This window comes from Nuphar pumila, chromosome 7 (genome assembly GCF_984573655.1).
Source record: "Nuphar pumila chromosome 7, dmNupPumi1.hap1.1, whole genome shotgun sequence".
NCBI lineage: Eukaryota > Viridiplantae > Streptophyta > Magnoliopsida > Nymphaeales > Nymphaeaceae > Nuphar > Nuphar pumila.
The window spans coordinates 44465214-44487244 of record NC_143255.1 but is presented as its reverse complement, the minus strand read 5'-3'; the positions used below and the strand labels follow the sequence as shown (position 1 = coordinate 44487244).

The following is a 22031-nucleotide window of genomic DNA, read 5'->3' as shown; positions in this document are numbered from 1 at the left end:
GAGCTCGATGGAAGCTTCCAGAAGAGGAAATGCACGGGAGAGGGGCAAGCCTGCGGCCGTTGCAAACTTTTCCTTTTTTCAAAAAGGAGGTCCCTTTTAAAACAAATTTTCATAAAATGGTTTAAAAACAATTTTTTAATAAAACTAATCTTGAAGAAGTTTAAAACCACTTGTTTTCTGCATAGTTTTTCCGATTTTTTTGTTTTTTTTGTTGTTTTTCCGTATTTTTGTATTTTTGGAATAAAATTCTAAAATTTATGAGAAATCAAAGATTTAAAACTTTTTTTTTTGTATTTTTGAGAAATATTTACAAAGAGAGGTTTTTTGAGAATTCAAGGCTATTTTTTTTTTTGAAAAATTCTTCAGAAAGTGAGTTTATATCCAGAATTTGAGGAAATATTCGAGGTTTTAAAACCTCGAATCGAGAAATACAAAGCTGTGGATCCAACAGGATACCAGATGGGCTGTCTGAGCCTTTCAAAATTTATTTTTGGTATTTTGAAATTTTAATTTGAAAATTTGGATAACGAGGCTCAGATTTGGATTTTAAATACTGGATCCAGATCTGAAATCGAGTTGGATATATCAACATGGAATTTTAATCCAGAAAATCTGAAGAATAACTAAAATTTGGCTTTGAAATTGCTTTGACTTTCTTAGAAGATGGAGCCAGGGGCAAAAAGGACATTTTATAAAACTTTAAAAAATTTGGGGTGTTTACACTTATCTCGGCGTATGGCTGGTTTAGGCATTCCTGCGCTCAGACTGAGAAGCATTGTTCTTATCGCCAAGCAATGTTGGTTGGCCCACCAACCGGGTAACCCTTGTGCTAGTTTGCTTCTTGCTAAATATGGGGCTCCTGCTCTTATCTCGGTTCATCTGGGAACCCGGGGTTTGGCGCTCTCGCACTTGTGTAAATCGTGGTTGAGGGCTTTAGTCTACTTTAGAGACCATTTTGAGGACTCCGAGAATCTTGGTCAGTGGTTGCAGTGGATGCTGGCGCCAAGCGAAGAGTTCTTCACAAAAAAAGTCTATAGATCGTTGCTCCCCCCCGGGGGCTGATTGGTTGCCCGAGGATGTGCTTTGGGCGAAGGGTCCTTCTCCCCGTTCTCGAGTTCTGGCTTGGTTAATTTTGCACGATAGGATCCAAACCCACAATAATTTAAAGAAGTGGGGCATTCAGCTCCCGAGTTGGTGCATGCTTTGTCAAGCTGCACAAGAATCTACGTTTCACTTGTTCTGGTCTTGCCCAATATTTGTGGATCTCTTTAGCAGGACCTGGAGGCATCCAGAAGTGTTTGTTAAGGAGGAGTCCTTTGCGCTAGATCTGATCTTGAGGCCGGTTTGTATTAGGCGCAACAAGAGGTGGAGGTTCATCTGGCGTACGTGGTTGCTTACTTCTTTGTGGTTTGTTTGGATGACGTGAAATGATGTTCATTTTCGTCAAATTTCGGTTAACATTCAAAACTTGGTGCATAAAATCTTGGTAGATGTTTATGCGATCTTGCATATGCATCTTAGTGATCTTCCACTCCCTCCTGCTGACGCTACCTCTCTTTTGCCGCAATCTGGGCAAGTGGCTCCGGCGTGAGCCCGTTTTATGTCTGATGTTCTTTTCTCTTCTGCTTTCTTTATTTGTTTTGGCTTTTGCTCTTGTTCAGTTCATGGGTTCAACATTTTGTTGATCTTCATGAGTGGTAATGTTGAATTACTTTCGGCTCTCTCTGTCTCTCTCTCAAGAAATTGGGTAAATTATTATTATTATTAGTAGTAGTAATAGTATTGTTGTTGTTATTATTATTATTATTATTGTTTCTTATTGCAGGCAACTGCTAGAAACCATCCTTTATTGCTATTATCTGGCGTGGGAACAAATGCCATCGGATATGATCTGTCACCAGGGGTGGGTACCCTCTGAATTGTGCCTTGTGTGGATTTCATTAACTGAGTTTCCGGAATTGTTGGATAATTGGCTGAGATTATTACATCGTATTTGCTAGTTTTTATTGGTTCTTCAGACGCTTGTTTGTGATTTTTGTATGTTTATTTAGTATATTCTGTATTTTTTCTTGGATTTGCAGATTTATCTCTTCTGATTTAGATTGCCTTTATTTTAGCTTTATCTTAATTTTCTCTACTCTTGTTGGATTTATTGTCAGTTTTTGCTCATTTCCAGTTTTAATTATGCACATGGAATTTCGGAAGGTAGAGTTAGATACTTTATTAAAACCACTTTCTTTCTTATTCTTATTGTTTTTTAACATGGAGACGATGCATTGGTTGTTTTGCTAGTTTTGGTGATTAAATTCACAGTTGGTGGCAGGATGAATTCACTTACTCACCGTGACTACATCTAGGGCCAACCCGCCTCTTAGGCGGGTTTGGGTTGGGCTTAAGCCAACCCGTTTAATAAACGGGTCGACCCGCGTAACCTGTTTATTAAACAGGTTGGGTTCGGGTTGGGGGTATGCCAACCCGCCAACCCGGCTGACCCGTTTAATAAACGGGTTAGGCGGGTGGGTCAACCCGCCAACCCGACCCGCCAACCCGTCTGCCAACCCGCCAACCCGACCCGCAAACCTGAGAACCCGTTTACCCGACCCAACCCATTTATTAAATGGGTTGGCAGGTTGTGTCGGGTTACCCGTTTATTAAACGGGTCGGGTTCGTGTTTGCCACAGCCGACCCGTTTAATAAACGGGTCGGGTTCGGGTTGAGGTATGCTGACCCGCCAACCCGACACGATTGCCACCCCTAACTACATCCCACAGTAAATGCATGGTTGAAGAATTATATAAATTTGTAATTTCATCTTTTGTTGTTGGTAGGAGATTTATTTAGGATAGTCACTAATTTTGGCAACTTTCAAAACTTACTGTGTTTCTAACGGTTTTGTATTCATGAAAAGAAAATTGCAATATTTAAAAAAAAAAAATCACTGTGGCTTTTGATAATATCACATTATTGTTACAGGTTTTAGAATTCATGTTCACTTTTATAATTTTCATTTAAAAAGTTTCACTTTTTTTTTTTTCAATTCTGAGGTTTTCCCCAGCAGATGTCCTCACAACAAAAACTCTTGTCAACATTACTAGAGACCTATATCTGTGACTATGGGTTAGAAAAACAACCACATTGTTGAACCCATCCACATGATTCTTCACATCGGTAGATTTGTGTTTCAAATTCCGAGTCTTTATTGTACATATCCAGCTTTAGTAAATTATTACCTGTTGTATACTATTCTATTTGATTAGATATCATTGTTAAACATTAAAGTGACATGTTGATTATGTTCCTAGTTATTATGTATTGGGAGGAGGGGGGCGGGGGCAGGTGGTGTGCTGTGCAGCTAGCCTTCCTAATTAACGTGTTTAAAATTGTTTGCATTTTTCATTTGCAAGGCACATATCTAGACAAGGGTTTGATACATGGATTCTTGAAGTTCGAGGTGCTGGTTTGAGCAAAAGACAAGGGGAGTTTAATTTGGAGATTTCTTCATATAATGTATCTGTGAAGCACATGATAGATCTATTGATGTGGTTGTTACAGATGGTTCACCACCTATTGAAAAACGGTCAGTCTTGAAAGCCAGAAATTTGTTGGATACTGGAAGTACAGGTTTTGAGCAAAGCAAAAGCATACTGCTGGGAAGAATCAGAATTAGCATCTATGTTATCTGATATTTTTATGCCTTTGGATGAAAGGCTATCTGGTTTCCTCAATGAAGGTCAATCAAGGATTGTGTCTGCTAAATTATTTGATCGAATATCAAAAATTTTAGAAGATACTCAGTTATTGGATCGCTTTGACGAGGTGAGAGGAAAAATTTCAGGTTTGCTTGAAGCTAGGCAAAATTCTGCTATAGCTAGCCAAATTAGAGATCTAAGCTAGAGGCTTATAAATATCATTGAGGAAGGTCAAAGACCCACACAATTATATGACTTGCAAGAGCGCCTTGCTACAACAATAGAGGACTTCCAGAAGCAACTTGATCTGATTGTGAAATATGATTGGGACTTTGATCGCTATTTGGAAGAAGATGTTCCTGCAGCGGTTAGGTGACATTTCCTCATGATAAGGGTGACTGTTTCTTTATGTTTTATTTTTTCTTATTTGCATGTTCCCAAGCAAAATTTTCACAGACCTTTATTTTCTTTTCTGTAGAATCCTTTCTGAATTCTAGTTCTTTTTTTTTGGGTCTGGATAAACATCCAACTTGACAGGGGTGATATTTGCATATTTATTAGTAAGACATGGAAAATTGATGATTGCATCCTTTTATTATTTTGAGCAGCACAATCTCTCGTCAGTTATTTACTAGTTACCTCTTTTAAAAGTTAAAGATAACAGCTGCATCATACACTTCAGCTCGTTGGTATGATTGATGATATCTCATGGTTTATTTTTGCCTGTTTCGTGGTCATCCATATTTTGCAAATTGTGCATGTTCCATGTCAAATTTACTTCTGCAAAATGAATGGGATACTCAAACAAGAGGCTCTATGCACGAAAAATTTGTGCAGTCTTATGGACATATTGAAAATCCATGGAGTTACAGTCTGTAGAGTCAGTGACTATATGCAATGAATACATGGGTAGATGAACTTGCATCCTCCATTACATGAGCATGGAATGTGCACATTCAATCTTCCTAAAGTAACCTGAATTACTTTCACATGCATGAAAAGTTCATGATTTCCTTATTTTCTTCTTGAAAAGCCTGTGAACTGGGTTATTTTATTTTAGATCATGCAGATGCAATACATATTGGCGGAAACCAATCCCAAGGATGGGAAGATACTTGCTATTGGTCATTCAATGGGGGGTATCCTATTATATGCTATGTTATCACGACATGGTGAGATTGCATATGCTTGAAATTTGCTTTCATTAATGAGTTTCTGAGCTTAGAAAGGATGACTTTCAGAAAAGATAGGATCTATTTGATTTTATCTGTAAAACAGTCATGTGAGTTGATCATCATCATCATCAAGCCTCATCTTCCTAGTTCACCATGTGCTCATTCATCTCTATAAAGAACTAGAACCTGGGGCTGCTCCACTTTCTCATGTGGCCATTCAACCTGGACTTGTTATCGTTGTTGATGATATGTGAACGTGTGTGTGCATGCATCTTTGTTTGCATCCGTCTGTCTGTGGTTCCTCTGGGGCTATGCTTACTATTGAGATTAACCTTCAATCTTTGTGATATTAAAACCATGATTTCAGAAAGAAAAAAACTTAATATGAAGTGGCTCTGAGTTTTTATGCATGATGGAGATATTAATGTGATGATTGGAGAAAATTAACGAATGAATAATCCTCATACTAATATGCCATTTCTTGAACAGGTTTTGAAGGAAGTAAAGCAACACTGGCTGCAGTTGTGACATTAGCCTCTTCCCTTGACTATACATCTTCAAATTCCTCTCTTAAGTTATTGCTGCCCCTTGTAAGTTAATCTGTATATGTTTCTCAAAACATTCTAAGTTTGTCTAGTTGATTTTCTTAATTGCTTGCATGAGTCAGGGGATGCAATGCTTCTGAAAAGAGGTAAACTAGGCTGCTAGGCTTGAGTTCCACCTGTGCAGGTTGAATAGCCACATATTGATGTAGGCCACAGTGGCAGGCCTAGCCTGCTTTTCGGAAGGGCTGACTCGAGCCTAGATGGTACTATTTTGCATCCTATTCCGGGGCCAGTTAATTGTAGGTCTCACTCAGTGCTTCTTTATCTTTGAATACCAACAGAATGTAGCTTATTCCATTCACTGGCAAGCTTAATTTTTCAAAAATTGAATAAAAATGTAAGATGTCGGCTACATGTTGGGGTTCATTAAGTTGGTACTGAATCTAGTTTCTTAGCAATTTTTTTATTGTTAACGTATATGTACTTGTGTATGTATATATATATATATATATATATATATATATATATATATATATACATTTAATAGGTAATGCCATTAGGGGCATTTTCGGTAATTTCTGTTTTTGCAATAGGGACTGCCCATTAGGGGCAGTTTTGTAAAACTGATTTCTGTTTTTTATTTTTTATATTCTTTCTAGCTGTTGGGACTAGCCCTTTAACACTATGCTCTATAAAAGGGGATCTTCCCCTTGTCTATGTTTATGCTTTCTCAAGCATATTTGTGCTAAATAATATTTATATTTTTTATATAGTGTAGCCTTAGTGGCTGGTGTTTGCGTGTCTCCTTGTGAGTTTTGTATTGTGCCCATAAGAGGCTCTTTGTATTCGTGCACTCTTTTGTACTTTTTCTTGTTTCATTACATCTATTCTAGAATGCTCTTTATGATCAAATATTTGGACTAATTTATTGATCGTGTCATGTAGGCAGACCCAGCACAGGCTCTTAATGTTCCTGTGGTTCCACTCGGTGCATTATTGGCTGCAGCATATCCGCTTTGTTCCAGTCCTCCCCATGTGCTGTCTTGGCTGAACCCTCAAATTACAGCTGAGAATATGATGCATCCTGGACTGTTTGAGAAGCTTGTTTTGAATAATTTCTGTAAGTTCAAGAAACTAGTAGCTATGTAATTTGTTCATGGCCCATAATAAGAGCTATTTTTATGTCTTCTTAATATGTTATGTATTAAAAGATGTTGATTTTTTTTCTGTACATTAAAAAATGTTTTTAACTTTTAAGTTTGATGTCCTTTTTAAAGTTTTTTGCTATACATGGTAGCCTATGTAAGCAGCTTAGATCTGAATGTCCATCCTCTGCCTTTAGAATCTCACACGCAGGGTGTGAAACTGATGCAGACTGTGTTGCCTCTTCGTAGCCCTTTGAACTGTAACTTTGCGGTATTATTGTTCAAGTTGGAAAAAAACTTTGAGTTGATCCTCTTTGGTTTTTACAGTATAAAGACTCTTGCTGTCAACATCATCGATTTATGTGCACGTGATTGTTTTCATTTTAGTTTGCAAAACATGAATCATTTTGTTGTTCTTGCATCTAATATCTGCCAGTGTGTCTGCTCTACATGGATTTTATGAGTTTTCTTTCCATCTCACAAAGTTATGCTGAAATAATTTGCAGGTACAGTACCTGCCAAAGTTCTTTTGCAGCTTACAACTGTTGGGTCGGACGAGGGTTTCCACCGCCAGCTAGTATGCAGCCCCTGCAAAAAATGAAATGCACAGCGTACCTGAGGCGGCCATTGACGAGCTGCTGTGCTTGCCGGAGAGGGGTTACCTTCAACTCAGCCGGTCTGCAGCCACCACAAGCGCAGGCCTCCGAATGCTACCGGTGAGTCGACCTCTTCCCTCTTAAAATTTCTGTATATTTGTGCTCTTCTCAAGAGTCGCTCATGGATACCCTTTTATAAGCTCAAAAAATTTAGAATGGTTGAGTAATCGTTCCCTCTGGATTAGTGCAGGTTTAACGGAAGGAGCAATTTATGTGGGGAAGCGTTACCCACATCGTGGGTAACCACCACCAACGTGGTGGTTTAACCCAACATTCTCCCACTTGTTCCGACGATAAACCCTTTAACCAGAAAACCTTATGGGAATAACTTGATGAATAGAATGGCATTTTTATTCTATTCTAAAGGTCCTTAGTTGAATCTCTAATCCTTAAGAGATTGACAACAACCATAATGAGAATCAAAAACTTAAAGTGATCACTTTATTTATATGCATATGTCAAAAAAGAGTTTAACAATCCCATCCTCATTACATGTTCGGAATATAATCCCGGTGCTAGCCCTTTAGTAAGAGAATCAGTGATTATCTCTATGGTACCAATATTGACAATATGCACTAAATGATTCTCCGTCCTTTCTTTAAGGACAAAATACTTCAATTCCATATGCTTGCATGCCGTAGTACTTTTGTTGTTGTTCGAAAAGGACACCACAGCTTCATTATCACAGTAGACCTTCAGTGGCTTCTCAATGGAATCGACCACCTTTAACTGTGATATGAAGTTCTTTAACCATATAGCCTGCGAAGTAGTCTCGTACAATGCTATGAATTCTGCCTCTATGGTGTAGGCAGCAGTGGTCGTCTGCTTTCCACTCCTCCAAGAGATCGCGCCCCCAGCAAGTAAGAAGACGTACCCAGTAGTAGACTTTCTACTATCTAGGCATCCTCCTAAATCCGCATCTGAGTAGCCAATGACCTCGAGGTGATCAACTTTATGATACGTTAACATATAGTCTTTTGTCCCTTGCAAGTACCGCAAGACTTTCTTGGCAGCCTTCCAATGGGGTAAACCTGGGTTAGACTGAAATCTGCCAAGTACCCCTACTGCAAAAGAAATATCTGGTCGAGAACATGTCTGGGCATACTGCAAGCTGCCAACAACTGATGCATATGGATAAGCACTCATCTGTGCTTTGTCAATATCATTCTGTGGACAATCCTTTAGGCTCAGTTTATCACCTTTTGATATGGATGTAGAACTAGGAGAACAATTCTCCATCCCATATCGCTTTAACACCTTTTCTATATAGGATCTTTGGGAGAGGTCTAGAAAACATTTTGTTCGGTCTCGACGAATCTCAATACCAAGAACGTAAGCAGCCTCACCCATATCTTTCATATCAAAATGTGATGCAAGAAACTGTTTTGTCTCTGAAAGCAACTTTATATCGTTTGTTGCAAGTAAGATGTCATCCATATACAACATCAATATAATGAACTTACTCCCACTTTCCTTAAGGTATATACATTGATCAATAATGTTTTCTGTAAACCCGAAAGTCACAATGACTTGGAAAAATTTAATATACCACTGTCGAGAGGCCTGTTTAAGTCCATATATTGATTTGTTAAGCTTGCATACCAAACGATCATCTTCAGAGAAACCAACAGGTTGTTCCATGTATACCTCTTTATTCAGATCCCTATTGAGGAATGTTGTTTTCACATCCATCTGATGTAGCTCTAAGTCATAATGAGCTACGAGGGCCAAAATTATCCTCATTGACTCCTTAGTTGAGACATGGGAAAATGTCTCATTATAGTCAATGCCCTCCATCTGTGTGAATCCTTTAGCAATCAATCTTTCTTTATGTCTCTCTATGTTACCTTTGGAGTCCTTCTTGGTCTTAAAGACCCATTTACACCCTACGGGCTTTACTCCTTTAGGTAACGTGACAAGATCCCACACTTGATTTTTAGCCATAGAGTCTAACTCTTCTTTCATGGCTTCTATCTAGTGCGAAGATTGTTTGCTTTCAACAGCTTCCATAAAAGTCAACGGGTCATCATCCATATCTATGAAATCACCAGGCTCCTGAAGGTACACCACATAATCAAGATGTATGGCAGATCTCCTAATCCTTGTGGATCTCCAAACATGTCATTCCTTAGGCTCAGATTGAACCTGATCATCCTGTTCGTGCTCTTCTGCATTGTCCACAATAGGTTCACTTTGGATTTGTGCATTAACAATCGAATGATCAACCACATCATCATTAGGAATAACAATGTGGTATCTTTCGATGTTTTCCTTAATAGGTGACGAAACTTGATCATGTACTTCCTCAAAACCGAGGCTTTGAAATGCACTTAATCTTACTGAACCATCTTCTAAGAAATTTGCCTTATCCGTTTCAACAATCTGTGGTGAGTGAGATGGGCAATAAAACCTGTACCCTTTTGATCTTTCTGGATAACCAATGAAATATCCATTGATTGTTCTTGGATCAAAGGCTTTAATGTGGGGGTTATACAGTTTAGCCTCTGCAAGACATCCCCATATGTGCATATAAGACAGTGATGGTTTCCTACCTGTCCACAGCTCGTAAGGAGTTTTAGGCACAGATTTCATATGAACCTTATTCAAAATATGCACAGCAGTCCTTAAAGCTTCACCCCACAACTTTATGGGAAGCGTTGAATAATTCAGCATAGCTCTAACCATTTCTTTAAGCGTACGATTTCTTCTTTCAGCTACACCATTTTGATAAGCACTACCAAGCATGGTATATTGAGGCACAATGCCTTCCTCTTCAAGAAATCGTGCTAATGGTCCTTCCCTTTGCCCCATCTCAGTAAACCTACCATAATATTCGCCACCTCTATCAGACATGACTATCTTAATAACTTTATCAGTTTGTTTCTCTACTTCTTTCTTAAATTCCTTAAACATCTGAAAACATCAGATTTTTCAAAGATCAAGTAGAGATACATATACCGAGAATAGTCATCAATAAATGTGACAAAATATTTTTCGCCTGTGTAATAAGGGGAAAACGGTCCACATACATCAGTATGGACTATTTCTAATATCTCACTACTGCGTTTGACACCCTCTTTATATGTGTTTGTATGCTTAGCCTTTATGCAATCAACACATGGGTCATTGTCGGTAAAATCTAGAGATTGCAAGATCCCTTCATTTACCAGTATCTTTATTCTCTTTTCAGAGATATGACCCAACCTTCGATGCCAAAGCATGTAAGATTTATCATCTGTCATGCTACGTTTATTTCCAACCAATGCGTATTCAAAAGTCAGAGACTCCTGAGTTTGGATCTTCACATTCAATCTATATAAACCATCATAAACTGATGCAGAACCAATTTCAATTGAATTTCTGAATATGAACAATTTGGAATTTTCAAACTTAAAACAATATCCAAATTTATCAAACTTTGAAATTGAAATTAAGTTTCTATTATACGATAGAATATAAAAGACATCATGAAGATCTAAAACTACGCCTGTATCCAGAGTAATCATGCAGGTTCCAACACCCTTCACATGTGAACGCATCTTGTTTCCCGAATAGATGCTTTTCTCATGCATTGTTGGTTCCCTTCTGCTCAGGAACAACTGTAGACAGTTGAAAATATGAACAGTAGCATCAGAATCAATCCAGCAGCTATTTTCAGGAATTTGTAATAAATTACATTCATGAGAAAAAAATGACAAATTACCTCTCTTTTCCAACAACTTCTTATACTTTATGCAATATGCCTTCATGCGTCCCTTCTTCTTGCAAAAGAAGCACTTTATGGGAGCAGAGTTGGATTGCTTGTCTTGGGATGACTTATCCCCAGTTGGTTTCTTCCTAGCATTTCTCTTAAATGCATTCTTCCTTGGTCTTACCTTGGATGTATGAGAAGTCATATGTGCACTCTGCACCTTCTCACCTTTCATCCTCTCTTCTTCTTCAACACACTTGGACATGAGTTCATTAAATGTACATTCATCATTATGTGTGTTGTACGAGATTTTGAAAGGTCCATATTCCAAGGGTAAGGATGTTAGGACTAAATGCACTAGGAAAGAATCAGAGATGGTGAGCTTCATGTCATTCAGCTGAGACGCTATGTTTCTCATCTCCAAAATGTGTTGGCGAATGTTTTCCCCTCCAGTATATTTCATAGATATGAGTTTTGATATCAGGGTACTGGCTCTGGCCTTTTTTGAACTCATAAATTGTGCCTCAATGGCATTCATGAATTCCCTCACTGTTCTGCATTATGAGATAACACTACGAATATTCTTAGCTACTTTAGATTGCAAAAGCAACAAGCTAAGCCTATTTGAGCGCTCCCACTTCTCAAAAGCAATCTTTTGATCAGCAGTGCTCTGATCAGTGAGGGCAGCAGGTTCATCTATCCTTAGGGCCAGATCTAGATCCATATACCATAATGCAAAAAGAACAATTTATTTTCAATCACTAAAATTAGATCCATCTAGAAAATATATAGAGCTAGAGTCATTTAAAATCACAGAACTAGAAACTGCATGACAAAAGACACGTATCAAGAAACATTCATACGAGACTAAAACTTTAGTGGAAAAAGCAAAAGAATAAAAGGCCCTTGATATGCTTCTTTCCAGGCGAGTGAAGGGGGTCATCAGAGTCCTACTTTGGTAAGAGCTCCGACACGTGAAACCACTTCGCCTACCGACCATATTCGGTAAAACTAAGGTTCTTGTGAAGTTAGACCATCAACACAAGGTATCTTTGGATACTCATGTGTGATGTATCTCGACACATTTACCTTATTCTACCCTACTTAAATTCCAAACACGATAAAACTACATTTGGGTCATCTATCGTTTCATGAATCTAAGTACAATGTGCATATCAGCTTCAACTGTATGATAGTAAAAATTCATTGATGACTTACGTGTATTCAGTCACTTTGGTGACATGAAAACACTGAGTCATCTAACTATCCTTAATGCCAATATGCAAAATATCTTAAAATGGTCCGTAAACGGAATGAACCAGTCATATGACCTTCGAAATGGTTCGAAAACTAAATGAATCTGTCATATGTATCACGAACCGATCTTAAAGCACTCTGAACCGGTCTGAAATGGCCCCGAACCGGTCATCCAAGGGTCCGAAGCGGTTCTGAACCTTATGAACATGGTCAAGTATGGACAAAAGTTCATAAAAACCCTATAACCGTATGCCAAAATCCCTGTATTTTCTCATACTTAAGAAAACAGGGTCTTAGCATCTCGGAACCGGTGAGAAACTGGAAGGAACCAGTCAAAAATGACTCTGAACCGGTCCCGAAAGGGGGTTGAATCAGTCCCTGATCCGGTTCAGGCCAAATAGTGCCTGGACCCTTCTGAATCCGGGTCAGACCCAACTGTAACCGGATCCGGGTCAGAACAAATACAAACCGGATCCGGGTCGGACCCGGTAAGATCTGGATCTGGGTCGGACCCGGTAAGAACCGGACCCAGGTCGGACCCAGTAAGGTTTGGATCCGGTTCGGACCCGGATCCGGTTCAGACCCGAATCCGGTTCGAACCCGGTATTTGCCTTATCCGGGTCGGACCCGGTTCAGACCAGAGCGTGTCCCCACCCGAATCCCAGATCCGATCCTGGGAGCCTTATGGATCGGGTCGGGTGGGTAGGGTCCGGATTAAGAAATCCAACCCGAAAAATAAAACCATAAGAGGCGAAATAGGGTTTTCTGAACCCTATTTCGCCTTTTTCTTTTGTTGCAGAGTGTTGCCGCCGGCTCCGACGATCGAACGATCGCCGGCGACTCTGACGACGAGGAGGTGTCAGCCACCACCATCGGTGACCCAATGGTCACCCCGCAGTTGACGGTGGGGCGACAGCATCTGCAACAACAGTTGCAGAGGGAGATGGCCACAGCCGCCGCCTACCGGCGACCTATGCCGCCTGCCGACCGGCGACCAATGTCGCCGCTTGATGGCGTCTCTTCTCCGGCGAAAGCCTATTCATCCGCCGGCGAAAAAACGAGAAAACACAAAAGCCTCTTCAGAAATCTGGCGACTCAATAGTCGCCGGCGACGGTTCTGATGGCTTCAACGGCAACCCTGACGGTGGAAAGACTCGAAAAAACCCCATCGACACTGGTAAGTTTTTTTTTTATAAATGCCTGTCTGTCGCCCAATGACGACAGTCGCCGGATTCCGGCGACCAGCAGCAGCGTCACCCCACGGTGACCTGCTTTGCTGGACGACCAAAAGGCACACCCCGCAGCGGAAGCGGGGAGTGGGCCCATAACCCAATGTTGGGTCAGACAAGGGTTTCCACCACCAGCTAGTATGCAGCCCCTGCAAAAAATGAAACGCACAGCGTACCTGAGGCGGCCATTGACGAGCTGATGTGCTTGCCGGAGAGGGGTTACCTTCAACTCAGCCGGTCTGCAGCCACCACAAGCGCAGGCCTCCGAATGCTACCGGTGAGTCGACCTCTTCCCTCTTAAAATTTCTGTATATTTGCGCTCTTCTCAAGGGTCGCTCATGGATACCCTTTTATAAGCTCAAAAAATTTAGAACGGTTGAGTAACCGTTCCCTCTGGATTAATGTAGGTTTAACGGAAGGAGCAATTTATGTGGGGAAGTGTTACCCACATCGTGGGTAACCACCAACGTGGTGGTTTAACCCAACAACAACTGCTTTCAGATATTGTGGTGGTTTACGTGACAGAATTGGTAGGTTTTGCTACAAGGATCATCTACACAAGTGTGATGTCCCTGTCTTAGCACTTGCAGGAGATGAAGATCTGATTTGCCCACCTCAGGCTGTATATGGTAAGAATTCTACAATGGAATGTACCTTTCTTTTGAGAAGATTTTCTTATATAACCTTTTGTGTAATACATATTATTGACAGAAACTGTAAAACTCAGTCAACCACATGTGGTAACTTACGAAGTATTTGGAGAACGAGGCAGTCATCACTATGCCCATTATGATCTTGTTGGTGGGCGAATGGTATGCCTGCTCAAATAATATCACACACACAGATATATATACGCTTGGTAAGTGTGCCCGCAACTTACACTTGGGTCAACAACCTTTCTCTCAATCTGACCCCTTTCACGTATTAAGCATGGTTTGTTTACTAAGGATCATTCAAGCAACCATGTAGGTTACATCTGTAGGTTTTCTTTACCATCTGATTATTGGATTGGACAGTTCAAGGATGGTGCACACAAGTGTACAACAAAACTTGGGCACCTACCAATTTCTTTTTTTTAGTCACACCTACCAATTTCTACATGTAAGCGCGCGCGCACACACACACACACACAGATTTCTCCTTGATGCATTGGTTCTCTTCCATGTTTCTGCAGGCTAATATTGAGGTATATCCTTGCATAATTGAGTTTCTTGCTCGTCATGATGTTATTGATGCATTTTGATGCTGGTGCTTGGCCCTTGAAGACATCCATCGATAGTTGAGCGCATGCTGTTCATGGAGGTGCATCATGCTTAGTGCATCAATGAAGATTTCAACAGAAATCATTTACATGACCAGGACATGACTAAATTTTTATGAGGAAATTAGTATGCTGCAAAAAATGCAGTCGTTATTATAATGTGACATCTTTGGGAAGCTGATAATAGCTCTTGGTTCCCACCGGTAGCTCGAGTGGACCAGTTAAAAATTTGAGTTCCCAAGCAGATGGATACTGATCTTATAGAAAAATTGTTTTAATTTGTTAATATTGTGCAGTTACTACTTGAACAAAATCAAGCACAGGAACATCGTTATGACGGTTAGATAGTACTCGAGAGAAATAAGCTCTGCCTATGCTCATGAAATCAAGGTATTGTTGCTTCGGTACTGTACTAAATTAGCATCATGTTACACCATCATGGAGCCTCTGCTATTGAAACTTCTGATGGAGCTGAAACTGATGGAAGTAAATGTGACTGTCCACTTTTGTAACAATGAATTTGATTCATTTGTTGATCTATATGAGGACGAACATAGGATGCAATGTGGAACGAATGATAGACCTTGCAAGGAGTTTCACAACGGTGTTTCATAGTAAGAATTCATATAGTGAAAGAACTAAAAGATTTCATTATTCTGTTGGAACTCTTTTCATTGTTGGAACACCCTTGCAATATAGTATCACCCTATTGTCTTATGTAATACAAACCCCCTTTTGCCATATGCAAACATATAGAAATTTGAAGTACCGACAGGAATACGTTCAAAAAATTGGTAGAGCAACACCGAGTGAATAATATTGTATTCCATTTTCTTACAAATCAATGCCCCAACAAGATAAATCTGTAAACCCTTGACACAGGACTAGACAGAACAAAAATTAGCATGACTTCAAAAGAACCATCCCACTGAAAAATCCCAAAATCCATACGTTATATGAACACAGAACCACACAGAAGGGTCATAGTTTGCGCTAACACGGAACTTTACTGAAACCAAACTGTAACATGGTAAAGAATAAATGCTTGCTTATTGCAAGCCTAAAACTATACATGTAATAGAAGAGATAACCAGAACAGAGAACCAAACCTGAAAATCATGAAACGGAAGCAAGAGAATTTGTTCTAATAGGGAGATGCTGCTGCCTTGCAGACAGGACAAGCATTCTTTCGTGAGAGCCATTGTTTTATGCAGCACATGTGGAAGTTGTGACCACATTCTAGCTTTCCCACTTCATCCACCTCTTCGTACTCCTCCTGTACAATTTAAGTAATTTTAGCTTGTAACAAATCACATAAGGAAATGGTAAATGGTGGAAAGGAAAATGAGGATGAGAAAAGAACTATTCTCCATCAAGTTAAAAAAGCCAACCTGACAAATGCTACATTTCCTCTCTCTCTCGCATGAAAAATGTGAGGATAAGGAGCCTGTATGATGTATTTTCCTAAGACAACGGGCAATCCGTTCCTCGTTCAACCCTGTACTCACATATCCGATCCTGTCACCAAGCTCAAGCAGCTCCTGTCCAAAATGTTGGTGTTCAACACACACACACACACACACACACACACACACACACACACACACACACACACACACACAGTCTATACCTCATATGTCATATTGTCGACATCAAGCCGCCAACCTCTGAACTGATCACACAAATCCGCTCCACCCAAAAGAAGGCCAGTTTGAAGCATAACGAGCTGCATGAGATTGAGGAAGTATTCATCAAACACCACCAACATCTATTCAATTATATGACTACAGAAGCATAACGAGATGCATGAGATCGAGGAAGTATTCATCAAATGCCACCAACATCTATTCAACTATATGACTACATGTTGGGATTTTTCTTTTTTTGATAGGCAAGCTGGGGTTAGGCAGGCCCCCACCAGTTATACAACATAACATTGGGTTTTGAACTAGCAATGTCCCAACACAAGGTGACGTGCACTCCTACCAACAGATTGTGTGAAAAAGAAAGAAAAGCCGGAATCCACATAAAATTGTACTGGTACATAATTTTTTGAGGAAAAAAAGACATTTTATTCATCAGCCTCAAATGCATATGAAGTGCAAGATTAGAAAGCTATCATTCCATATGGAAAAGAGTACCCATTTATACGATTAAGAGCAAGAATCAAGACCAGATGACATGATAACCATGTCCAAATAACAACAGTATCTGGAAATATACAAATATCTAGCTATGTAACAGTATCAATATGCTGACTGCCAAAAGGATCTTAAAAATTAACCTGCTGTACAGAAACAATGGTGCTTTGGAACTTAGACGGGGATGGAGACAAGGAATTCTGTGGACCACTTTTACGCTTGGAAGTACCATAAAAAGGGCCATCTTTTCAAATACAAAACGGCAACCCAGAAAATCGTTTTCAAATTTCAATATACACTATGCTGAATAAAAGCACCAATGATTTAATGCAAATAACCTAAAAATGCATGCATATCTTGGAAGCACATGCTGAAAATAAAGGAGTTTCTATTTTGCAAAACCTCATCCAGCAGCCATATCAACCACTGCTCAAGTCAATCTTAGCCTCCCCACATGTTGCATATATTTAACTTTCTTTTCAGCATTCATCATTTAAGCCAGCTGATTGTTCTACTTTGCATGATGAACATGTTTCAGCTCCACAAGCTTTTGATTTTTTTTTGTTTGCCCTTTTTTCTTTCCTGTGCTTTAACACAGAAGACGGAAAGAGACATGTTGATAGGATGACATATAGACTGACAAATGGTTTTAATGTGCTAGGACTAGCAAGAAAGGTCATGATAGCTTATGAGAAAGAAATCATGGCACTGGATGATGGTGGCACTAGACAATCAACAGCGCAGTGGATGGATGGTTATTGACATTGAATAACAGACCACAAGTGCAGTCAACTTGTATATGTTTGATAACACTGGATGGTCGTATTTGGCTCCTGATACTAATCATACATGAGACAAATGAAACCGATTTATGCCTGACAGTAACAGATGGGTCGTACTTCTCTATTATCATTTTTTGTTTGAAAGGCAAGCTAGGACTAGGCAGACCCCTACCAGATAACTCTTAAGCCCCATGTGGCAGAGGGATTCGAACCTGGGCCTTCAGCTTGGCACAGGACCCCGCTTACCACATGGGATACCACCTCGGTGGTACTTCTCTATTATCATACACAGGACAGTTCTCAAACCTTTATGAGTTTGGCTGTATATTATACAACCTTGGAAATATATGGGGACTGTATAAACAAAAGATCCAAAATCTAAAACCTTCATGAGTAGACATTGAACCCTTTCTGTCCCAGTAACAACAATCAAGGCTTATTTTCTAGCAAGAGTTTGCAATTTCATAGGCCCCATCACCAGAGTGAGATGGCACTCAAGGGAAGAAGAGAGAAGGAGAGGCTAGTCACCACTGCCAAGATCCATTAGTGCAAGTTCACCCCATGCTTTACCTTTTGGACATGCACAAAGTATATATTATAACCAGCATCGCCTAAACAAAGTCTTCTTTTATACTGGAAGAAACTGTGCAAATAAAAAATATAGATGAAGATAAATGAAAGTATTGAATGATATCATACGGTTCAATATATGAAGATAAATGAAAGTATTGAATGATATCATACGGTTCAATATATTTTTCAAGAGACATTAGCTTTAAAGTTCAAATATGATTAAGACTACAGAACATGAATATGAAACAAAATTACATATCTGAAGACTTGACAGATAATCAACTTGTAAGGCCAGTAATTATCATTTTTTTTCATACTCAAATGTTTCAAATGAAGGAGAGTGAACATAAAGGGGGAAAACAATGAAAAAAATACTCTGAAGTCATACCTCTGCAAGGTCTCCCGGCGTGCGACGCAATCCTTGCAATTGCCGATAATTTATCGGAGAAAGTGTTTCAAATACAGGCATGGGGTCCAGTTCAGAAATATGCTCCATTATGGTGCTTGGTCTTCCAACGTAAGGACGCTGCAAAGATGAAGAAAAACACAGTTTTTTTTTCTTTTAAAAGAAAAAGCAATTCAAAGAGGTAGTACCCGTTTAAATTAAATCTACATACGGAAGGCCAAAACAAAGACCCCAGAAAAAATTACAAGCATTCTGGTTAAAGCAAAAAAGAACTCACGCAACGTTTTCAGATCCTTTAAAAAAGTAACAGTGATAGAACAAGCCAGTTAAAACAAAATCAAAATAAATGAATATAATTTTTTGGAAAACATTCAAAGAGGAAACTCAAGAAGTTTGAGCATCATCTTGATAATCACCATCAAGCATTGTCCCATCCACAGGGTAAACCTGGACAAACTTAGGACTATTACATAAAAAGAGAGATAAAAGAAGACGGCAGAGAAGAAAGAAACACAATTAAAGAAATAGACGAATGAAAGCATTAAGAAATCAAAATCAGACATTCCTCAACGATATATAAAGAAATAACACGAAAACAAACTATATGGAAAATCTAACAACTTCCATATCCATATCACGAAGATTTTACAAAATCAATAAACTTATCAAGATTATGTCCCGAAGATACTTCTCCATAACACTGAAAATCAAAGAAGCGCAACCGGAAGTACCAAAATGACAATATCAATACTTTACTTAAAAGAAGCATGTAAATTAAAAGGACCAATGATCAAACAACTAAAGAAAATCAAAATCCCAAAAACCCATCAAAGCAATCAACCAAGAAAGCATTGAAGATCCAAATTCGAAACACCCATTGAAACAGTTCTTTTTTTTTGCTATGCCAAAAGAGACAGAGAGAACTAAAACAACCATACCAAAAAAATCTTCAGAAAAAGCAAACTCAAATCCAAAACAAACACCAACAGCATGTCCACAGAAACTGAAAAAAAGAATCAAACCAGTAAACAAAGAAAAAAAAACAAGCGGGGCAAAATCAAATCTTTCAAAGAACATAAGGAAAAAGACCCCCAAAAGCAAATACCTCTCTATGCTTGCTATCGACATCAAAGGTGAAATCAGAGGCCACACTCCTCTGATGTCGAGAGCGCCTCTTCGCTCCCACCGATTCGGCCGGCCTGCGAGAAACCACACATTCCACCGAATCCGCATCGGTGGCGAAGGGGATGCCGGGAGCGCACCAGACATCAGAGTCCACAATCTGGGTCTTCTTCTTCCGCCCCCTCCCGCCGCTCGTCTTGACCGGTTTCTGGCTCGCCTTCTTCGCCTCCCAATCTGCGGACGGCCGGACCGGAGAGTAGCCTGAAGAGGGGTTGTAGACCTCGGGGGTGGACGCGCAACTGAGGCCTCTGAAGGCGTTCTTGCCGGGCGTGTTGGTGAACGTTAGAGAGAGGAGCATGGAGTAGAGAGAGGGCTTGCATCTGGGGCTCTCATGGTCGCTGGTTCTGCTGCCGCTGTTTCTTTTCAGGCTTGACCTTGCCTTTCTACTGAAACTCCTGCTGCTGCCGGGTTCTGGTGGAGATGGTGGTGCATTTGGTAATTCGGCAGACATGCTAGAGAGAGAGGGGGGAAGGGTGGGAGGCGGGCTATGGAGTTTCAGAGAGAGAAACTAACTTCACTCTTAGGCGCCCCCAACTAGTACAAATGGGAAACCGCAGACGGGAGAAATGAAAATTGAAGAGAGAGAGAGAGAGAGAGAGAGAGCACCAATCTACTTTTACATCGTAATTATCATTCAGGCCAAAAGAAGCTAAAAACCCAATCTCATTAGAAGATTCAGACAAGAAAAAAAAAGATGGAAAGAGGAGAGAGAGAGAGAAATTGATGACAGTGACCTTGCAATTTATATACACCTCTGCGTTACTTGAGCTTGCAGGGAAAATATGTGTTTTTTTATTCTCTTTGAAATAAAGAAAATGATTGAATATCCCTTTCTCTTCCCTCTTAATTTCTGTACTCTCCATGGAAGAAGTACAAATTTTCACACAAAATGACAATACTACCCACAGTAAATTTGACTTCCCATCTGTTGAAGTTGATTTCCTTGTTTTGGGCTCTACAAATGCAGAATCATTCACCTTTGAATGCCCTCCACCCCCAACACATGATTCATCTACAGTTTTGATTTGTGAGACCCACCAAAAATACTGCTTGTGAATTGGGGTTTCCTATTTGTTTAGGTTGATATGCCCAAACTTCACTAGTGTCTAGAATCTAGGTCCCTCACTGAACCACATGTATTGTCCACAGTTTAATTTTGTGGTCCCACTTGATAAGATTGAAATGGCATTTTATCAATTTGGATATCTTGCTTGCTACTGAGGATGATCCAATAACCCCCATAAAGCCTCAAGCTTGTGGATCTTCTTTACCAATTTGCTAGTGAATCATGAGAACTTACAAAAAAACACCTAATCTTTCAGATATTTACAGAAAGCAGTTGTTTCAGTTAATCGCTTGCTTTTATAAATTATGCTTCAAAGACATGTTCGGTCCTAAAATCAGTCAGTTGGCCTGTGTAGCAAAAAAAGTAACAAAAATGTCAGAAAACCTGAAATGACATGAGTAGTTTATTAAAAAAGAATAAAAATGTTAAAATGCATTTGGATAAAGAAGGCAGTTAATGGTAATAAATGAAATGTTGGACAGCTCCATGTAAATAGCTCATATGTTAGGTAGCATTCTGTAGCATTTCAAGGCTCAATACCATGTAAGTTGTAAATAGGCCATTGTGAATTTCAGTTCCCAATTCGCACACACTTCATCAGTTTATCGTTCACACACATTGAATCAAGGAGCCCAACTTGTCACACTGAAAAAGCACCCACCAAATATCGTAGTTAACATATACCGGGAGGGAAATGAAAACCTCCTCAATGGAAAACCCTCCCAAACCTCCTTAATGGAGGTTTTATTCTGACAGTACAAATGTGATCTATATGTTTGTTTTTATAGGAATCAGTTCTTTTAGCATTTGATTCAGTCGATAGGTTTTTATAAGTACCAAAATTAATGACGTACACTTCTCATAAATTTTTGAAGCTCGAAATACTATTTTTCTATTCAGAATTCACGATCCAAGTGTCGATTATAGTAAATCAATCATGTTGAACACATCCGTACAGTCAAAATTTTGAAAAAAAAAATCATTAGGAGGGTTTTCATTCCCCCTGTATATATTTGCTACAGTGGATTGGGGGAATGAAAACCTACCAAACCTACCCACCAAGAAACATTTTAGCAAATTTTCAGTGTTTTGTCAAAATTCTGGCCCCATAGATGTATTCAGCGTAATTGATTTACTATAAATTGACACTTGTATCATGCATTTTGGATGAAAAAAATGGTATTTAAAGTCTCAAAAATTTATGAAAATTTATAGTTGGTTGATTTTGAAACT

At 39.4% G+C, this 22031-nt stretch overlaps 1 protein-coding gene and 1 pseudogene across 2 annotated transcripts; one reads left to right on the top strand and one right to left on the bottom strand.

The window, feature by feature from the left end:
* The window catches only part of LOC149832108 (uncharacterized), a 52628-nt pseudogene extending 37998 nt beyond the window's left edge, over nucleotides 1–14630 (top strand).
* Nucleotides 14590–20359, bottom strand: LOC149832107 (E3 ubiquitin-protein ligase MBR2-like). Of its 2 annotated transcripts, XM_090014323.1 has the most exons (6): nucleotides 19656–20359; nucleotides 18533–18670; nucleotides 16279–16374; nucleotides 16040–16189; nucleotides 15758–15924; nucleotides 14590–14677 (listed from the first exon to the last, which is right to left on the bottom strand). In XM_090014323.1, exons 1-5 carry the CDS (start codon nucleotides 20181–20183, stop codon nucleotides 15793–15795), a joined length of 1044 nt encoding a protein of 347 aa, XP_089870449.1. In that variant the 5' UTR covers nucleotides 20184–20359; the 3' UTR covers nucleotides 14590–14677; nucleotides 15758–15792. The 2 variants fall into 2 exon arrangements, with proteins under 2 accessions (XP_089870449.1, XP_089870448.1); XM_090014322.1 differs by lacking the exon at nucleotides 14590–14677 and having other exon boundaries at nucleotides 15429–15924.
* Between the last annotated feature and the right edge of the window lie 1672 nt (nucleotides 20360–22031).

Coding starts and splice junctions, on each gene's coding strand:
- LOC149832107 (XM_090014323.1), bottom strand. CDS start 20,183: ATGTCTGCCGAATTACCAAATGCACCACCATCTCCACCAGAACCCGGC. Junction 16,375..18,532: donor CGCCGGGAGACCTTGCAGAG/GTATGACTTCAG, acceptor AATCTCATGCAG/CTCGTTATGCTTCAAACTGG. Junction 16,190..16,278: donor TCGACAATATGACATATGAG/GTATAGACTGTG, acceptor CATTTTGGACAG/GAGCTGCTTGAGCTTGGTGA.